The 17,676-nt window shown below is 39.8% G+C and overlaps 2 protein-coding genes across 9 annotated transcripts in view; one reads left to right on the top strand and one right to left on the bottom strand.

Moving 5' to 3' along the window:
• The window catches only part of PDE7A (phosphodiesterase 7A), a 208,599-nt gene that overhangs the window by 189,114 nt on the left and 1,809 nt on the right, over window positions 1-17,676 (top strand). For 4 of the 8 annotated variants that reach the window (XM_073892831.1, XM_025870647.2, XM_073892830.1 and 1 more), the window contains 7 exons: window positions 2,355-2,450; window positions 4,245-4,345; window positions 9,988-10,119; window positions 10,308-10,399; window positions 12,729-12,873; window positions 13,650-13,746; window positions 14,468-14,548. In XM_073892831.1, the coding sequence (XP_073748932.1) occupies window positions 2,355-2,450; window positions 4,245-4,345; window positions 9,988-10,119; window positions 10,308-10,399; window positions 12,729-12,873; window positions 13,650-13,746; window positions 14,468-14,548 (744 nt within the window). Of the gene's footprint in view, window positions 1-2,354; window positions 2,451-4,244; window positions 4,346-9,987; window positions 10,120-10,307; window positions 10,400-12,728; window positions 12,874-13,649; window positions 13,747-14,467; window positions 14,549-15,475; window positions 17,668-17,676 lie in introns of those variants that run through there. The other 4 variants (XM_025870650.2, XM_025870649.2, XM_073892828.1 and 1 more) reach the window with 4 other exon arrangements.
• MTFR1 (mitochondrial fission regulator 1) overlaps window positions 9,754-17,676 on the bottom strand; it is an 85,826-nt gene continuing 77,903 nt past the window's right edge. Inside the window, exon 9 of the mRNA XM_073892833.1 lies at window positions 9,754-9,868. Coding sequence (XP_073748934.1) covers window positions 9,833-9,868 — 36 coding nt within the window. The 3' untranslated portion in view covers window positions 9,754-9,832. The remainder of the gene's footprint in view (window positions 9,869-17,676) is intronic.

Below are 17,676 nucleotides of genomic sequence, written 5' to 3'. Positions count from 1 at the left end.
CAGTGTTATTGCAAATGGCAAGATTTCCTTCATTTTTATGGCTGAATAATAATCCTTTGTATATGTATACCACATCTTCTTTAGGTTGTCTACAGACACTTAGGTTGCTTCCATAACGTGGTTATTGTAAATAACGCTGCACTGAACATAGGGGTGTATATATCTTTTTGAATTAGTGTTTCCTTTTCTTGGGATAAATACCCAGAAGTGGAATTGATAATATGTTAGTTCTCTTTTTAATTCTTCGAGGATCCTCCTACTGTTCTTCAGAGTGGCTGCACCAATTTACCTTCCCCCCAACAGTGCAAGAGGGTTTCCTTTTCTCCACATCCTCACCAATAGTTGTTACTTCTTGTCTTTTTGATAAATTTTTGACAGATGTAAGGTGATACCTCATTATGGTTTTGATTTGCCTTCCCTGATGATTAGTGATATTGAGCATCTTTTCATCCAACTCTGGGCCATCTGTAGGTCTTCTTTGGAAGAATGTCTGTTCATATCCTCTACCTATTTTTTAACTGGATTGTTTGCTTGAACATACGTTGTGAAATATGAAGGCAGAGTTGGTTGTTATAGCAGTGATAACAAAAAGCTCACTTCTTCACAAATGGTTCCAAACCGCATGGGCTCCTGTTCATATCAATAGAGTGTTATCAGGATTTGAATGCAATTTTAACATTTAGTTTCTTAAAAGATTTAAAAAAATTTTTTTTCATTTAAAGCCTGATATGTCAAGTTTTTTAAAAAGAACATCTTTTGGTCTTCATCTTTTCCAGGGTTTCTCATTCAGATATTTTTCAGTTAATTTATATTTTTCCTCAGCCATGGGCTTCTGTTGACAGTTGTTTAAGGCGGTTTTGGGTAATGAGGTTAGCCCAGTGGTCCTTTTTAATTCTTCATAAATGTTATTACTATAAATATACAATGTGGGAATATTAAGTGCTTTATAGATTTTTGTAGGAATCATGGATTTCTTTAGAGAACACTAAAATCGTGGTTATGTTATTATTGTCTAAATGCTGACAAATTATAAGCTCATAACTCTTTAAAACTTACGTTTTTTTCAATTAAGTTAATTTTTTAACATACATTTTTTAAGTAACATATGTGTCCTATAGAGGAAGTCTATGAAACCTTGAGAAATATAATAGAAGGTATAAAAAATGGAGAGTCACATCTTGGAAGAGAAACTAACCATTGTAACAGTGGTAGTTTTTCCAAATTTACTTTCTATACTAGTGTTGACTCCGTTGTCAGTGACAAAGGAGTGGAAGTTGAGGATGAGGTAGTCCCCACTGCATGTATCAGCTCTTTTGGAAAATTTAGTTGTGTAGGGGAATAGAGAGGGTGACTCGGGAGGGAGCCAAGAGAGTCAGATATTCTTTGTTGTTTGAGAGAGAAGAAAATCTAGAGCATGTCCCTATATGGGAATGACTGAGGAGGGATATTTTGATTCACTGGGATGGAGGAGGCATGTGGGGTGTGTTGGTAGGATATCCAAGCAAGGTTTCTGAGAAACTCTGGAGGGGTGGAGGGATTGGCTTTGAAAAGGAAAGGAAACTTGAGGGCTTGTATATTTTCTGTTGAAGTCTGAGCCTGTTGAGAATGAGGGGGTGAATGGGGAAGTATGTCAGAAGTTATGAGAAGAGTAGAAAAGGCTTGAAAATAGGCATTTGAGGAGGTCAATTAACCATTTCACTAGAAAAACATAGTAAGACTTCTATGTAGTGTTGACCATGAACTTAGAATCCTAGAATTCTGCTTAGTTTTGTGACCACTAGCCACCCCCCTTGCAGCTACTCAGATTTGTTGCTACAAGTGTGGGAGAGTCAAGTGGTCAAGTTCAAAGTTTTGATCTTGAAGTCATCGATCCCTCCTCCTATCTCTGTATCTTGAAGAATAAACACAACCTCCACCTAACACGGTGCAGCTAAGGCAGTTGACTTTGGACATTCTCGTTCAGTTAAAGCACCATGGTAGAGGGATGGGTAGCTGAAGGTAGTGCAGCCATGTTTTGGGTGCTTTGGGAAGTTGCATTCAACTTAGTGTGGGACAATTTTCAAAGTTTTCTGTTGATTGTAATTACTTTGGTGTCTTTCAAAAAATTGATCTATTTGAAAATGTTTATCTTATCTGGTTATAGAAAAACGAAACAAAGCCATTTTTTCCCTTAGAATGGAAAAAAAGATGTGATATTTAAAGTTCATAGCTGGTAAAATAAAAGAATATAAATCTTAGACAAAAAGTAGGAAGTTGTACTCTCCATGTTTTATATTCAAAACCCATATTTGGACGCACAATGCAATTATGTGAGCCTGTATTTCTTACTGATATCTCTTCTTCTTTCATTTTAGGAAATAGTCTAGTAAGTTTAACCTTTCATTTATTTAGTCTTCATGGATTAATTGAATACTTCCATTTAGATATGATGAAACTTCGTAGATTTTTAGGTAAGTGATTTCAACCCATTTAACAGTAATAAGATTTAAACAAGAACCTGTTTAAATTTTCATCAGTTATATCAGTTAGCTATCGCTCGAAAACAAACTACTCCAAATTTAGTGGCTTGAAATGACACGCCTTTATTTAGCTGCTGAGTCTCTGGGGCTATTGAATGCTGCCTGTGGTCCGTCTGAGCTCATTTATGTGCCTGCAGTTGACAGCAGGTGGACTGCTCCGTGGGCCTTGCCTGGGACCTCTGCTGGGACACTGGGCTTCGTGTGGCTCAGCTCTCCGTGGTCTCCCATTAAGTTAAAAGGAGGCAGAGGAGTTTGGCACCTTAATAAATTCACATTAAAAAACAAAGGGAGGAAATATTTTATTTTACAACAAGCTGAGCTTGTTCAAGGAGTGGTGGCCAGTCTCTGGGAGAGAGCTGGTGACCCCAGACCCCCAGAGCCCGGTGTCGGCACTGCTCTCCTTCACGCCACAACGTCCTGTTGGCCAAAGCACATCAGATGGGGATGAGCACACCTCTCGGCCAGGAAGCTTTGAAGGTTCAAAGCCATGGCTGGAGAGCAAGGCGAAGTGGGACACTTCTGCAGTCAGTCTCTTAGTTGACCATAGCTTTGTTACAAAGATGACACCATTTCTGTCCTTTTTAAAAAGGTTGAAAGCTCAAGCTTTAAAAAATCAGGTACATTGTGCTTAGGTGTTCTCTTTTTCTGATCCCAGAAATCTCTTTACAGTACACTTTAAAGATTATTTTTAATATGTTTAAACATGCCTGGTGATACTTGCTTAGGACTGCTCTGCTAGGAAAAAAGTTCAAGTTTTTTACCAAATAAATATGTTAAAAGAAGCATGAGGATTATTTCTTACTTTTTTAAAGAAGAAGATAATATTTTCTTTCCTTTTAAATACCAAACGAAGATAAATTTATTACCTAGGCCCTTGAGAAACTTTTCATGTATATTTATTTATAATTTATATGTCTGTAATACTATAGTTATATATTATATAAATTATAAAACACAAGAATAGATACTAACAAGAATAATGAAAAAGTTGTTTGAAAGGATGGATTAAAGTAAATATGGATTTGCAGTGCTCCTTCCTTCTCACTGGTGAGTCATAGTTTACCACTGTGGAATTGGTTCACATTACTTAGTGACCAGTAGATTAGAGTGTTAGCTACTAGGGCTGCATGGCTGGCCTGATGGCAGTGGGGATAGCTCGACCCTAATCCTAGTCTGCTTTTTCATGAAAGCATAACAGACACTGAGCAGAGAGTAGGATTAGCAGAAGGTCCAGCCCTACTACTGAAAACCTAATGCCAGATCCGAAACTTACCTCATGGATCATGTTCATATACCCCCAAATGACTGTCTTATTTTACCTTCATATAGATTTTTGTTCACTGATAAATGTCTAAAATCTAAAACAGTACTTGGTCCAATAAGTATGTATTGAATGAATTGCAGTGTTTTTTAGTTAAACTGAGAAACTTTTAAAATTACACTTCAAAGAGGAGAGTTTGGCACAATGATAGATTCACATTTTGAAAGAAAAATATTTATTGTTTTGACGTGAATACCTTCTGAAAATTGCAAACAAGTCTGCAGTCAAATGGTATTGATTCTTTGGTAAACATGTGACTTATGAGGTGATTATCATCTCTGAATCTGAACAGTTAGCTGATAGCCACATGAAAATTTTAAGTGGAAAACTCATAATCATCCTAATTTTTGTATTTGTACATGCTTCTCACCTACAGTGAAATCTGGGGTCTTTTTTCTTTGCAGTTATGATTCAAGAAGATTACCACAGTCAAAACCCTTACCACAATGCAGTCCATGCTGCAGATGTTACTCAGGCCATGCACTGTTACTTAAAAGAACCTAAGGTAAGGTGCTGGGTGAAAATCCTAAGAAAATTCCTTTGACTTACTTTCAAATACTTTTCCTTAAATTAGTGATTTGACTCAAAATGGGAGGCTTCCTTCACAAGAATGAGATCTGGCTGGATCAAGTTTCCCATCGTGGTTATATTTGTAAGTGCAGCAGCTGGAGAACTGGGTGATTGTTGAAAGTGAGGCTGGAGCAGTCCAGGCAAGGAAGGTCCAGATCCTAGGCACCCCCTCCCCCAGTGCTGTGTTAAGACACTGGCATTTACACCAAGCTCCTTGTGAGCTCCATGAGGGCTGGACAGCATTAGTCCAGTTCAGTGAATGAATGGGGAGCTACAGAAGGGAAACAGGAGACTTTAGAAAACTACCCTGTGGTGTAAAAATGAATCTGACAAGACCAGGAAAATGGATGCCTGTCAGGAGCTGTTTGATCTCGATGCACCACGAAAGAGCCTGGTGGCCCAAGCTAGGACAAGTAGCCTTGGGGAAGGAGAGAGGTGGGTGGTCTGTAAGGTCTCTTGGGAGTTAGAATGCCCAGGGTATATGGTGTCTGCATGCATGTCGGGGAGGGAAATAGGGAGAAGGGTTGATGAAGACTGCATGGGGCAGCAGACTAGAAGGTGGAATTCTGTGAGAGAAAGAACGTAGAAAAGGGAGAAAGTTTTGAGGCTAAGGCTGGTAGAAATGAGGAGTTCCATTTTGGATATGTGGAATTTAATGTATTTGGGTGATATCCAAACGGTGATGTCGACTAGAGAGTTGGATCAAAGACTCTGGAGCATAGGAGAGAATCTGTTGGAGATACAGATGCGGGAGTCATCAACTGGAGATGATAACAGAAAGCCACGTTTGCCCGTGGACGTTTCCTACGCGAGCGTTCTGAAATTACATTGGCTTACTCTTAGCTCTGCTTCTAAACTCTTCTCCCCTGGGATCTGAATTCTGGCTAGACATTAGAAGGGAAAGCAGCCTGACTAAACCAGTTTGTGCTAGTTGATGCCAACTTTGAGAATATAGCCATGTGATTGCTCATCTTCTGATTTTTCAAGAGATTGTGGAATATGTGAAAATACCCCAATTTTTAAAGTATATACATCATGACTTTTTTTTAAAGATTTATTTATTTTAGTGTGAATGCTCATGCATGGGGGGGAGCGGCAGAGGGGGAGGGAGAGGGAGAGAATATCCCAAGTAGACTCCCCGCTTAACGTGGAGCCTGACACAGGCATCTATCCCACAACCCTGAGGTCATGACCTGAGCTGAAATCAAGAGTTGGGCACTTAACCAACTGAGCCACCCAGGCGCCCCACATCACGACTTTCTTTAAAAAGCAACTTTATTGTGGTGTCACTTATATGCAATAATAAAATGTATACATTTCATGGGTACAGTTTTTTTTTTTTTTAATTTTAAGATTTATTTATTTGTCAGGGAGAGCGAGAGCACAAGCAGGGGAAGCGGCAGGGAGAGGGAGAAACAGGCTCCCTGCAGAGCAAGGAGCCAGATGCGGGACTCGATCCCAGGACCCTGGGGTTATGACTTGAGCCAAAGGCAGATGCTTAACCAACTGAACCACCCAGGCATCCCTTTTTTTAAATTTTTTTTTAAGATTTTATTTATTTATTTGTCAGAGATCATGGGTACAGTTTTGACAAATGTATACTCCCAAGTGCCCCAATTTTTTAATTGAACTTTAGAAAAACTCTGGGCCAAGCCTGAAGCCTCTGAGAGTTCTTCAGGAGAAATTAATAAATAATCACCATACAGTAAATGGAATGGTAAATGGAATGATGAAGGTTAAGTGTCCTGTTTTGTGAGACAAAGGAAGTTAATTAACCTAGTGAACACGTCTGTGAAGGCTTCTCCGCTCCTGTCTTCCACTGGCCACACCCAACCAGAATCCAGGGGCGCAGAAGGTAGGGTTGGTGCCAGGCCATGGGCGCTGCGAGAGGGGCAGAGAACGTGCAGGATGGGGAGGTTGTGGATAAAAATGAGGAACAGTCTTACCCGTGCAGCTCTGGCAATACTAATTTTTAAACATTTTTTTTGCCTGTGTAGCTCTGATAATTCTTTTAAAAACTTTTCATTGTTAACATACTCAGTGAACTTAGTCAAAGCTCCATTGAAGGAGACAGATAAAATCACTGAGCCCTCATAGGCAAGAATTCCCTCCTTTATTGTAGTTTACATTTTAAAACAGAATCCCTCAAAGTTTTAAAAGTGCATTTTAAAAAAAGCCTTAAGATTGTAATTTTTTTACTTCCCAGGCTTTCGTGTGGCATCATGCTTTCAAGTGCTTTCATTCATTCATAAGTACGTTTTCCTGGTGCTAGGAATCCAGTGGTAAACAGGACAGAAAAGGTCCTGGTGGGGGAGGCAGTCGTTAAATAAATGTTGACATATGGGGCGCCTGGGCGGCTCAGTCAGTTAAGCATCTGCTTTATAGCCCGGGTCATGACCCCAGGGTCCTGGGATCGAGGATCCTGGTCCGCATCAGGCTCTCTGCTCAGAGGGGAGCCTGCTTCTCCCTTTGCCTGCCGCTCTCCTTGCTCATGCTCACTCTCTCCCTCCCTCTCTGAAAAATAAATAAATATCTTTAGGATGTTGTCATATATTGTTGTAATTACTGCTGTGGAGAAAGTGAAATAGAGCATGTGCTTTAGAGTGACCAGTGGATGGCAAGCATTTACGTCTTTAGGTAGAGTAGTCAGAAAACACCGAAACCTAAAGGGAAAATTTGAGGGGGAGTCAGCCGTAGAAAGATGCAGGCACAGAGGGAATCGTAAATAGAAAGGCTTAGATACAGCATTTAGTGAGAAACCTGCCTTCAGTTGTTATGTATGATTTCTGTGTAAGAGCTAAACCTGGACTGTAAGTGAAAAATATTGAAAGCCCCCAAAATTGTTAGAAAGTTACAGAAAAGTTGCTTCTCTCTGTACTTGCATCACCTCTAACTTTAGTGTTTACTTTTTATGTTTTCCCAGCTGAACTTACGTAGATAACAATTTTGTTCCACTTGAGCCTATTAGCACTTAATAGCAACAATAAAAACAGTGAGGTTTTTTTCATGGAACACAGGAAGACTCACCATTACTAGTTTTCTGTTTGAAAAAGGGCCCTGATGATAGCTTTGCAGATACAGGTGAAGTCTGCCTCATAGACGTCAGATGATTTGCAGTTTCTTCTTCACATGGCTTGGTACAGTCCAGCGTTACCAGATACAGTCACAGGAATGGAAATAACATTTGCCTTTGGTTTTAATTCACTTTAAAAAAAAAAATGTATTGGGGCGCCTGGGTGGCTCAGTCGTTAAGCGTCTGCCTTTGGCTCAGGTCATGATCCCAGGGTCCTGGGATCGAGCCCCACATCGGGCTCCCTGCTCAGCGGGAAGCCTGCTTCTCCCTCTCCTTCTCCTGCTGCTTCTGTTCCCTCTCTCTCTGTGTCTCTCTCTGTCCAATAAATAAATAAAATCTTTAAAAAAAAAGTATTAATGTCATTGTCTTTGTTATAAAGCTCATAAAGTTTTCTTTCTGATGAAAAATTTTTTACAAGCAGAAATGTTACATTTTTATTCAAGAATTTTTTTTAATGTGGATTTTTCTTTTTTTTTTTTTTAAGATTTTATTTATTTGACAGGGAGAGACAGCGAGAGAGGATTTGTTTTCAACTTAGAACTTACTCTCCCTTCACAGGACTTTTAAAAAATTCAGTTGTTCCTTCTCATGTTTCTCTTTTTAATGGTCAACTCTTAAATCTACCTGAGATTGTTTGATGTCCTGTGTAATGATACATTAATTTTTTTATTAAGTCTCATTCTGGATTACTATATTCTCCCAGGATAGTACATGTCTATTCTTTTGCCACTTCCCCTCTGTTTTAATTACCATAAGAATATGATACCTCTGCATATTGCTTAATAAATTACGTGTTCATAAGATGTCCACAGCCATGCCCACACGTCTCTGTCAGGAAGGGAAGGTTTTATTTATTTTTTTATTTTTATTTTTTAAAGATTTTATTTATTTGAGAGAGAAAGAATGAGAGCTAGCACGAGAGGGAAGAGGGCCAGAGGGAGAAGCAGACTCCTTGCTGAGCAGGGAGCCCGATGTGGGACTCGATCCTGGGACTCCAGGATCATGACCTGAGCCAAAGGCAGTCGCTTAACCAACTGAGCCACCCAGGCGCCCGGGAAGGTTGTTTTAGATGCAGGCTGCCCACAGAGTATGCCTCCTTTGTATCTTGATTAGTAAGCAGTGCTTTAAATATCTTTTTTTTTTTAAATGCTTTTGCATATCCTAAAGAAGAAATCATTTTCTTCACCATCCTCTCCATTCATTGAGCCTCTCCATATAGCAATTGTAGGTAATACAAAATAATGCAGATTTTCTGCCTTCAAACAACTTAGAGTTTTCCAGGGGATTCAAGACCTCAGATGGTGATTTTTTTTTTTTTTCCCAGTCTGAGATGAGCTTGACATAGGGGATAGGAAAAAACCCATTCTGGTATAGGAAAAAAAAAAAAAATTTTTATCTAAATTTATTTTTTATCTCATAATTTAAAATTTTTCAACTTTCACCTCTGTTTTATCATGTGCAATATATATTAATGCAGTATCATAATCAGTAAGTATAACTGTATTGGGGGTATATGGTCAAAATATTTTACTGTTAGGTAGGACACAGGATCACACAAGTGTAGAGAGCATTGCCCTAATGTTAACCGAAATAAAAGTATGCTCTGCAGAGTGTTACTATGGCAAGGACATTGAGGTGTTGTAGGAACACAGATCAGTCATTTGCTTGCTCAGGGGCTGGAGGCAGAGAACAAGGTAGATCTGGTCAGAGGAGTCAGGCCCTAAAAGATGAGTAGAAGTTGGCCAGAAAATGAGAGGTGCTTGATGAAAAGAAGTTGATATACGCAGGTGATCATTTCTTACCATTGACAATTTCAGTTATTTATTTTATCACTGATAGTTTCAGCCAGGTAATAAACTTCTTGTGATTATTTTATTGCATCAGCTAAGATTAGCAATGAATATTGAGAGTAACATAATTGCTAGTTTACAAGATTGCCTTTTCTGACGTGAATACATTGTGATCGCTGTTCTGAATGTATCCATCCGTTGGGAGAGGATTTTATTACACACTGGGCATAGACTTCTCCATGATTACTCAGTAGCTTCCTCAAACATTAGTACCTCACAAATAACCTTATATTTTGGATTCCTAATTGAGGTCCAGTAACCAATTTGTTGACAGATAAGTACCCTCAGTCATAGGACTTCTGTCGGTGGTGGCTACAGTAATAACAATAGACAAACCTGTGTTTGTTTTAAACCCATTTCTCAAAAAGGTGGTTTATGTTTTAGCTGTCACCTTAAGTAAGCTTGTTTAAGATGAAACAGTATAAGGACGAGGTCCATGAACTTCAGAGAGGAAGGGATGCCCGCCCATCATTATGATCCCAGTGTCAGGACAAGGACATCAGCTGGCAGGCATCCGGTGGTCTTCATGTACAGTCTGAAAAACATGAAGGAGGAGGAGACTCGACACTACTATTTGGGGCTAATTCAAAACTACTGTAATGGTACTGAGTTTATTTCAGACATGACTGTATTAATTCTTTTGTCACACTTCAGCTTGCCAGTTCTGTAACCCCTTGGGATGTCTTGCTGAGCTTAATTGCGGCTGCCACTCACGATCTGGACCATCCAGGTGTTAATCAACCTTTCCTTATTAAAACTAACCATTACTTGGCAACTCTGTACAAGGTTAGTACAATTTTAGCATGCAATTTAATATTCTTGCATTCTGGAAAATGTTTTAATGGAGTCAAAGTCGTAAACAGATTCTCAACGAATGTTAGAATTTTAACCAGATTAATATTACCTACAAATAACTCTTTACGTTCAGGAAGAGGCTTACCATTAAATAACTCAGATATGCCCTTTTTTTGTAGAATACCTCAGTACTGGAAAATCACCACTGGAGATCTGCAGTGGGATTATTGAGAGAATCTGGTTTATTCTCACATATGCCATCAGAAAGCAGGTAGGCTGGAGTAAGATACATTTAATTTGTTACGAACTATGGAGATTAAGTTGGCAAAACAATTTTATAAAGTTTTAAAAATTATTCAGGTGTTCCACAGTTTTCAGTTTTTGTTAAATTTAATGGCTAAATGATTTTACAACTTTATATCAAAATTCTAGTAATTTAAACCTATTCTACAGTATAGACAGTAGTATTTTTTTAGTGAATTTTTATGGCTCACCCCATAGATTTGAGTATTACAAAATTCACTCCAAATACACAGTGACTCATAGTTTACTACTTATTTATGTAAATAGTATTACATATTTCCATTTTATGCTCATTTGAATAATTCTAGATGTAAAGAAATTCTAGGTATAAAGAAATTAATCATTCTGTTTAATACACTCATTCAAATAAGCTTCAGGAAGTTTCCAAAACTGATAACAAGTAAAAAGGATGCTTTGTAGTTCAGTAGCATAGTCCTGGAGTCACTTCTGGAGCTAGCTATAGGATAAAATAGTGATGGAAAGAACAGGAAATACTAATTTTTTAAGTAAAGACCATTTAATGTTAAGCAGGCCATTTGAAAGCCCAATAAAAAGCATCAGTGCAAATGAGCCCAATATGATGGTGGTTAACAAAATCTCTTATTGATCCACAAACAAAAGCTTTTACTAATGCCTCACTGACAGAAGATCCACTTAAGAAAACCATGTAAATGGGTGTAAACCATCTAACTCTAGGAAACAAGGTGAGGCATAAAAATATGTTTGGGTACTAAAATTTAAGTCACTATCATAGTTCTTTCCTTTTTCCCTTTCATAATTTAAAACAGCTTTATTTTAAAAACTTAAGTATTTTGTGTAATGACCATGAGAAAAAAGCTGGACTTTATTTTTTATTTTTTTAAATCTTTATTCACGGATACCATTTGGAGTTATGACAATACTTCTGGTAAGTAAAATTGTTTCTTGCCGTAGTACAAATATGAAAATTGCTTAAACCATAGTTTTTATATATATAAATTATCTTTTTCTTGATTAAGGCAGATTAAAATGTTTGCTTTATTCCCTTTTTGTCATGTTTTACATTTGATGATTAACCCTGTTGTTAAAACTGAAAATAAGGAACACTGTGTAATAGCATTCTTTCATGTTTCCTTTATTTAGGGTTTGTTTTATTTAATATCCAATATTGTGAGCCTTTTAAGCTGTTGACAGGTCTTTACAGATCTTTATACATAGATAATGTTTGCCATGCCCATTGAGGGGGAAAAAGGCAGGGATTTTTTTTTTAAGTTTATTTCTCTTATTTGACTTGAAACAGTTTTAAGAATGATATAATGTATTTGTATTAACACGTTACCTTTTCCTTTCCAGAAAAGTTGGATATTCATTCAGATAATTTTGATTCTTGAATTTGACCCTGAAAATACAATTTTATCTAAACTTTATCAGGGCGCCTGGATGGCTCAGTCGTTAAGCATCTGCCTTCGGCTCGGGTCACAATCCCAGGGTCCTGGGATCTAGCCCCACATCAGGCTCCCTGCTTCGCAGGAAGCCTGCCTCTCCCAACCCCATGCCTCCTGCTTGTGTTCCCTCTCTCGCTGTCTCTCTCTCTCTGTCAAATAAATAAAATCTTGAAAATAAATAAATAAACTTTATCAGATTGTTTGGTGGGATTTTATCAATATATAATCAGGCATCTTAGTCAAAATACCTACAAGAATTAGTTGTTGAGGGCGCCTGGGTGGCTCAGTTGGTTAAGCCACTGCCTTCAGCTCAGGTCATGATCCTGGAGTCCCGGGATCGAGTCCCGCATCGGGCTCCCTGCTCGGCGGGGAGTCTGCTTCTCCCTCTGACCCTCCCCCCTCTCATGTGCTTTCTCTCTCTCATTCTTTCTCTCAAATAAATAAATAAAATCTTTAAAAAAAAAAAAAAAGAATTAGTTGTTGAATGGGCTGTTCTTTCTCCATTTGAACCAACCTTCTGCCTTTCAGATCTCAGACACCAGAGTTGTTTACCCTCAGCACATCCCAGCAAAGAATTTTCTAAAATAACATACCAATCTCATATAGATTTTCTTGAAGGCAAATAATTCCTCCTTGGTTGGCAAAATAAAAGCTCTCTTTTCGGAATGTATGCATGTTGGTATTTTCCTACAAGCTTTGGTTTTAGTTTTGATTATTTTAGTAGGTTTTTTAAAATGCATTCTGTAAAATTCATTTTTTTGGGATGGGTTAAAACTTGAATGGCAATTAGTGTTAAGCTTAAGAAAAATAAATCAAGAAGTAACTATTTAATTGAAAGTCTTGTATTTTCTCTTTATATTTCTCTAATTCCAGGCAACAAATGGAGACTCAGATAGGTGCTTTGATACTAGCCACAGACATCAGTCGCCAAAATGAGTATCTGTCATTGTTTAGGTCCCATTTGGACAGAGGTGACTTACGCCTAGAAGATGCCAGGCATAGGCATTTGGTTTTACAGGTAAAATGGGGCTGGGAAAGATTCTCTTTCTAGATAAATTGCATAACCATTAGAATAAAAACAAAATCTTCTGAGGTAGCTTTCAGAGTGGTCAAATCTTGAGGGAAAGTTGTGGAATCTCCTTCCGTTAGTGAAACACTTTCCAAAAGGTTAATCTCCTTAGGAAAGCACCATTATGGGACACCTGGGTGGCTCAGTCGGTTAAGCACCTGCCTTCAGCTCAGGTCATGATCCCAGGGTCCGGGGATCGAGCCCCGCATCAGGTGCCCTGCTCAGTGAGGAGTCTGCTTCTCCCTCTGCCTGCAGGTCCCCCTGCTTGTGCACTCACAGGTACTCTCTCTCTCAAATAAATAAAATCTAAAAAAAAGGAAAGCACCATTACTTTTGTAGTTTTCATACTTGAGATTTCTAACAAAAACAATTTTCGCGAGATGAGGGTGCTGACCAACAAACAACATTTGAATCAATTCTTACATCTAAAAATGAGAGAGAATCAGATGATTTCTTTGTAGCTTAATGTTTAGTCCAGTCCTCCTGCTTGGCTCTTGGGTATTAATAACGTGTCATTAGATGAGCAGTCCTTCAGCATTCCGGCAGAAATAATTGATAGCCCTAACGGCATCATGAAATGAATATAAAAGACAATGAATTTTCTATTGCAGTATTTTCTTTTTCTTTATTAAGATGTTGTTTTTCCCATGATTAGAGCATGTTGAAGTTTGTGCAATTGAAATTTTACTTTTTTCTTAAAAGACTTTAAATATTTTGCTTGCTAGATGGCTTTGAAATGTGCTGATATTTGTAACCCGTGTCGGACCTGGGAATTAAGCAAGCAGTGGAGTGAGAAAGTAACAGAGGAATTCTTCCATCAAGGCAAGTTACAGTTTTGAGTGATAGTCTTTTCAGTTCCGTTTTTAGCATCACGTGGATAAATTAACTCGGACATTTACAGGAGTCCAGCAAGAGATGCTTGGTATTTTTAGTGACAGTTCATAGTAGATGTATATAGAACAATTTTAGTATATGTGCTGCCGAAGCGAGCACGAGATGTACATAGAACAAATAATGTACAAATTGAGCATCTGTTTTGGAAATTAGCAGTTTGCTTTTGAAATGATCAAATGTGAATATATGTATGCATTTATAAATACACGTAGATCTGGTTGGAAATTTTGCTCTGCAAAAAGATTTCCTGACCTTGTTCCATCTTTGTCCCATGTGGAATGTATGGCCGTATGAACGTGCAGGATATTTTTAGTGATTTAAAGCCAGGAACCAAGAATCTTCATTTCATGTACCTTCCTTTTAGAAATCTTAAATTTTAAATTAAAATGCTGACAGAATTACAGTCTTGGGGTAACACCTAGTGAAATTTTTCATCTTCTCCATTTAAAATAGGATATCAGCTTGGCAACCTTTTCTCTCTATGAATAACTTAAAAATTTAAAAAAGAACTGATTTAGAATCCATCCTCCCAGGAGGACTAAGTGTGTCATGTTTTCCTAAGGAATGTAGAGGTTAAGACGAAGACTTTGATTATATACTTAAGCAATAGGTGTGTTCCACATGAATAATTGTTTTGTTTTAATTTTAGGAGATATAGAAAAGAAGTATCATTTGGGTGTGAGTCCACTCTGTGATCGTCGGACTGAATCTATTGCCAACATCCAGATCGGTAACTATGCATACTTAGACATAGCTGGTTAGAAAAATGCCGCTGACTTTAATTTTGTCAAGAAGAGATACACATTTGAAACATGTAATATTAAAATTGTGCTCATTTTTAGTTTTTAATTGAAGACATTTTACCAGTTTTTCCCATTTTTGGCTCTTATAATTTGCTGTCATTTGATCTTAGGTCCTAAAATCCATGGTTTTTGCAAAGTAGGTAGCGGTAACTTTGTGTGTGTTGTAACCCTGGAAGAATACATGGTTTGCCCGTGTGGAAGCTGCTTCTGCCTGAGTCTGTCATTGCCATTCTGAAGCAAGCAAGCAGGATGATAGCGTGAAGACCAGTTTCCGCCACCGCTTCCTTGTTGTGTCTTGTAGCTCCGCTGTTGGCTCATTCTGCAGCCTCCCGCATGCGCCCCTGCTCCCCAGCAGCTGCCCCTCGCGCACCCACAGCAGCTTGGGACTCGGCCCTGTTCCCCAAATACGTGATGCCCCTTCACTCTTTCTGCCTCGCCATCCTTCCCATCTGTCTGCTGGACTCGTTTTTCTGGAAGAGCCACCCCCTCCAGAAGCCACGTTCCACTCTCTGCAGGCAGAGCCGCCCCGTTCCCAGGCCTCGGGGCACCAGATCCATGTCTCTCCTGGCTCCCAGGCCCCGGCCCTGGAGGCAGGGGGCACTTGAGAACCGTTAGTTATGCTGTGATGGAAAACACGGGGGGGATGTGCTGTGACTGCAGCAGGAGCAGAGGAGGGGGCAGTGGGGTTTTGAGTGTAAAGTAGGAGGACAGTGTGCGGAGGGACAGGTCAGCAAGGTATTGAGGGACGAGTATGGTTTTGGTAGCTGGTGTTGAGTAGGGCCTTGGAGCATTAGGGAACGTAAAGAAGTGTGGACACAAACTTCTGAATTTCTGGGAACTTTATCTTTCTGAAGATAACATGCTTCTGTGGCATAATACTTTGAAGAGAGGCCTGTGCCGTCGGGTGAGAAATTCAGAAATGGAATGCTCACACTGTACCTGCCGAGGATGGTCACGTGGAAGACGGCTGGAAGTAAGGGACTTGGGTGCAGAGGGCGGGAGGCAGGGAAGCCGAAGAGCCGGGCCTGGGAGAGTGCAGGGCTGCCGGCGCCCAGGGAGCCGGGGAGCTTCACTGGGGGCAGCGCTTTCTTTGGGGAGGATGAGAAGACAGTTAAGAAGCAGGTCTGTTGTGCCTGGAATCTCAAGTAGAAAAGTCTTGAAAGGCAAAGACCAGGTGAAACGTGGGCAAAGGGGATTGAATCGAAGATAGGAGAGTGGGTAGCGGCGTCTCCAGAGCTTAATTTCACGTTCTTTTGCCCGAGGAAATCCCCTCGGTTAATGAGGGAACTTAAAATGAGGTTTTTTAAAATTGCATTTTTTTGAAAGGGAAAAGAAGCCGGATCCCTTAAACTCTTCATTTCCATCTATAGATCTTGTCCATGTTGGACAGTTCTAGGTAAAGTTATCTGAAGGACCAAGATTTTACGGGAGATGATGGTAAAAGTTGACATCTGCTGACTCCTCACAGCCACCCTAGGAAGTACTGCTAGTAGCCGCTTTTTCAGAGTTTGCCCGGTTTATACAGTTCACAGCTATTGGTCTTTTTGACATCAAACCCCAGGTAAAAAAAAGCCTTGGAAAGGTTAGATTTCTAGGGTAAATCATATGACTACAAATACTGCAATTACTCGGAGCCAGCATAGGGTCAGTAAGTAGAAGTCATGTTTAATTAATGCAGTTTCCTTCTTTGATAGGAGTACTAGTTTTGTTAAACAAGAAAAGGTCATGTCCTGGCTGAGTAAGGCATCTGACACGGTGTCCTGTGGTGTGTGTGGAGGTAAGAGAGGCCGTGGGCTAGAACAGCAGGGGGCTCCCGGGCAGCTGACGAGGAGCACCCCACCCCCCGAGAGGGCGCTGCAGGGCTCTGTGTCCAGGACCCCGGCCCGTTCGTTTTTACCAGGTACTTAAGAGCTAAAAGGAGATTAACCTAGAGCCAGAAGTAGTACTTCTGGATTGTTGGATCTTACAGGCAAGATCCAGAAGCTCTCAACCAGTTGGAATAATGGGTGAATCAAATAAGATGAAACTCATGTAAAACCCTGATAATAAGGTTCTGCATTTGGGTATAAAACTCCAGGCGCTCACGACTTCCCTCCGGCACCTAGAAAGGACGGGGGCTTTGGGTGCTGGTTCAACCCGACACTGTGGTGTGAGGACAGCTCCCAAAAAGCTGCTGCTTTGACTGCGGGGATGACATTTTCTCTTTTATCTCTTTCTCTTCACCAGAGCACAACTCCTTGAGGGCACATCTTGTCTGTCTATTCACCGCTCTATTCCTGGCCACCCTACAGCAGTGCCTGGCAGTCAGTTCTCAGTTAGTATGTGTGGAGGGAATGGAAGAAGGCCTTATTTCCAGTAGTAACTACTAGTTCAGATACCACAGTTTGTACACTTGTCTAATTAAAAGTAGTAGGTGCTAATTGCTTTAATTCCAGATTTTTTTGTTGCCTGCGGTCCACATGGTCTTTTGAGAAAAAGTTCTGGAGGTGAAGCAAATTTAAAATTAAAAAGTGTTTCATAGCATGGGTAGAATTTGCATTTTGTCATGAGTTTTGGCTCCACAAATTCTGACTTAAATAAAGTGACCAGTTGTAAGCATGACCAGGTGTGAAGATTGCCATCCCTGAGGCGGTAAAGTGGAGCAGGCCGCACCCGTGCTGCTTCAGTTCCCGCCTCATCAGCCACAGGCCTGGAAGAGACCCCTCTTCGCCTCCAGCTGTCTCCTTGGAACGGTCCGTCCTGCTTTCAGGACTGAGAGGGCCACTGAGTGTTTGCTCAATAGCATGTGGTCGTGCAGCCGAGAGGAATCGTCAGAAAAGATTTGATGTGTTTGTCAGTTCACCTTTACTTCAAGTTCCATTGAGTTACTTAATAGGTTCTTCGGAGAGGTTAGGTAAATTTACACACACACACACACACACACACACACACACACACACGCTGAAAACTTAGGTAATGTTGGATTAGGACTTAACGAGAATAAACACTGGCGAGATGTTTTGAAGATAAAGTTTCAGAATCTGTGTTAATGCCCCTTTTCTCTTACTTTCTCGAG

Source organism: Callorhinus ursinus, unplaced genomic scaffold (assembly GCF_003265705.2).
Source record: "Callorhinus ursinus isolate GAN/ISIS: 27379988/994484 unplaced genomic scaffold, GSC_fseal_2.0 scaffold5, whole genome shotgun sequence".
Taxonomy (NCBI): domain Eukaryota; kingdom Metazoa; phylum Chordata; class Mammalia; order Carnivora; family Otariidae; genus Callorhinus; species Callorhinus ursinus.
The sequence above is the reverse complement of the archived record's forward strand: the minus strand, read 5'-3'. Positions and strand labels throughout refer to the sequence as shown.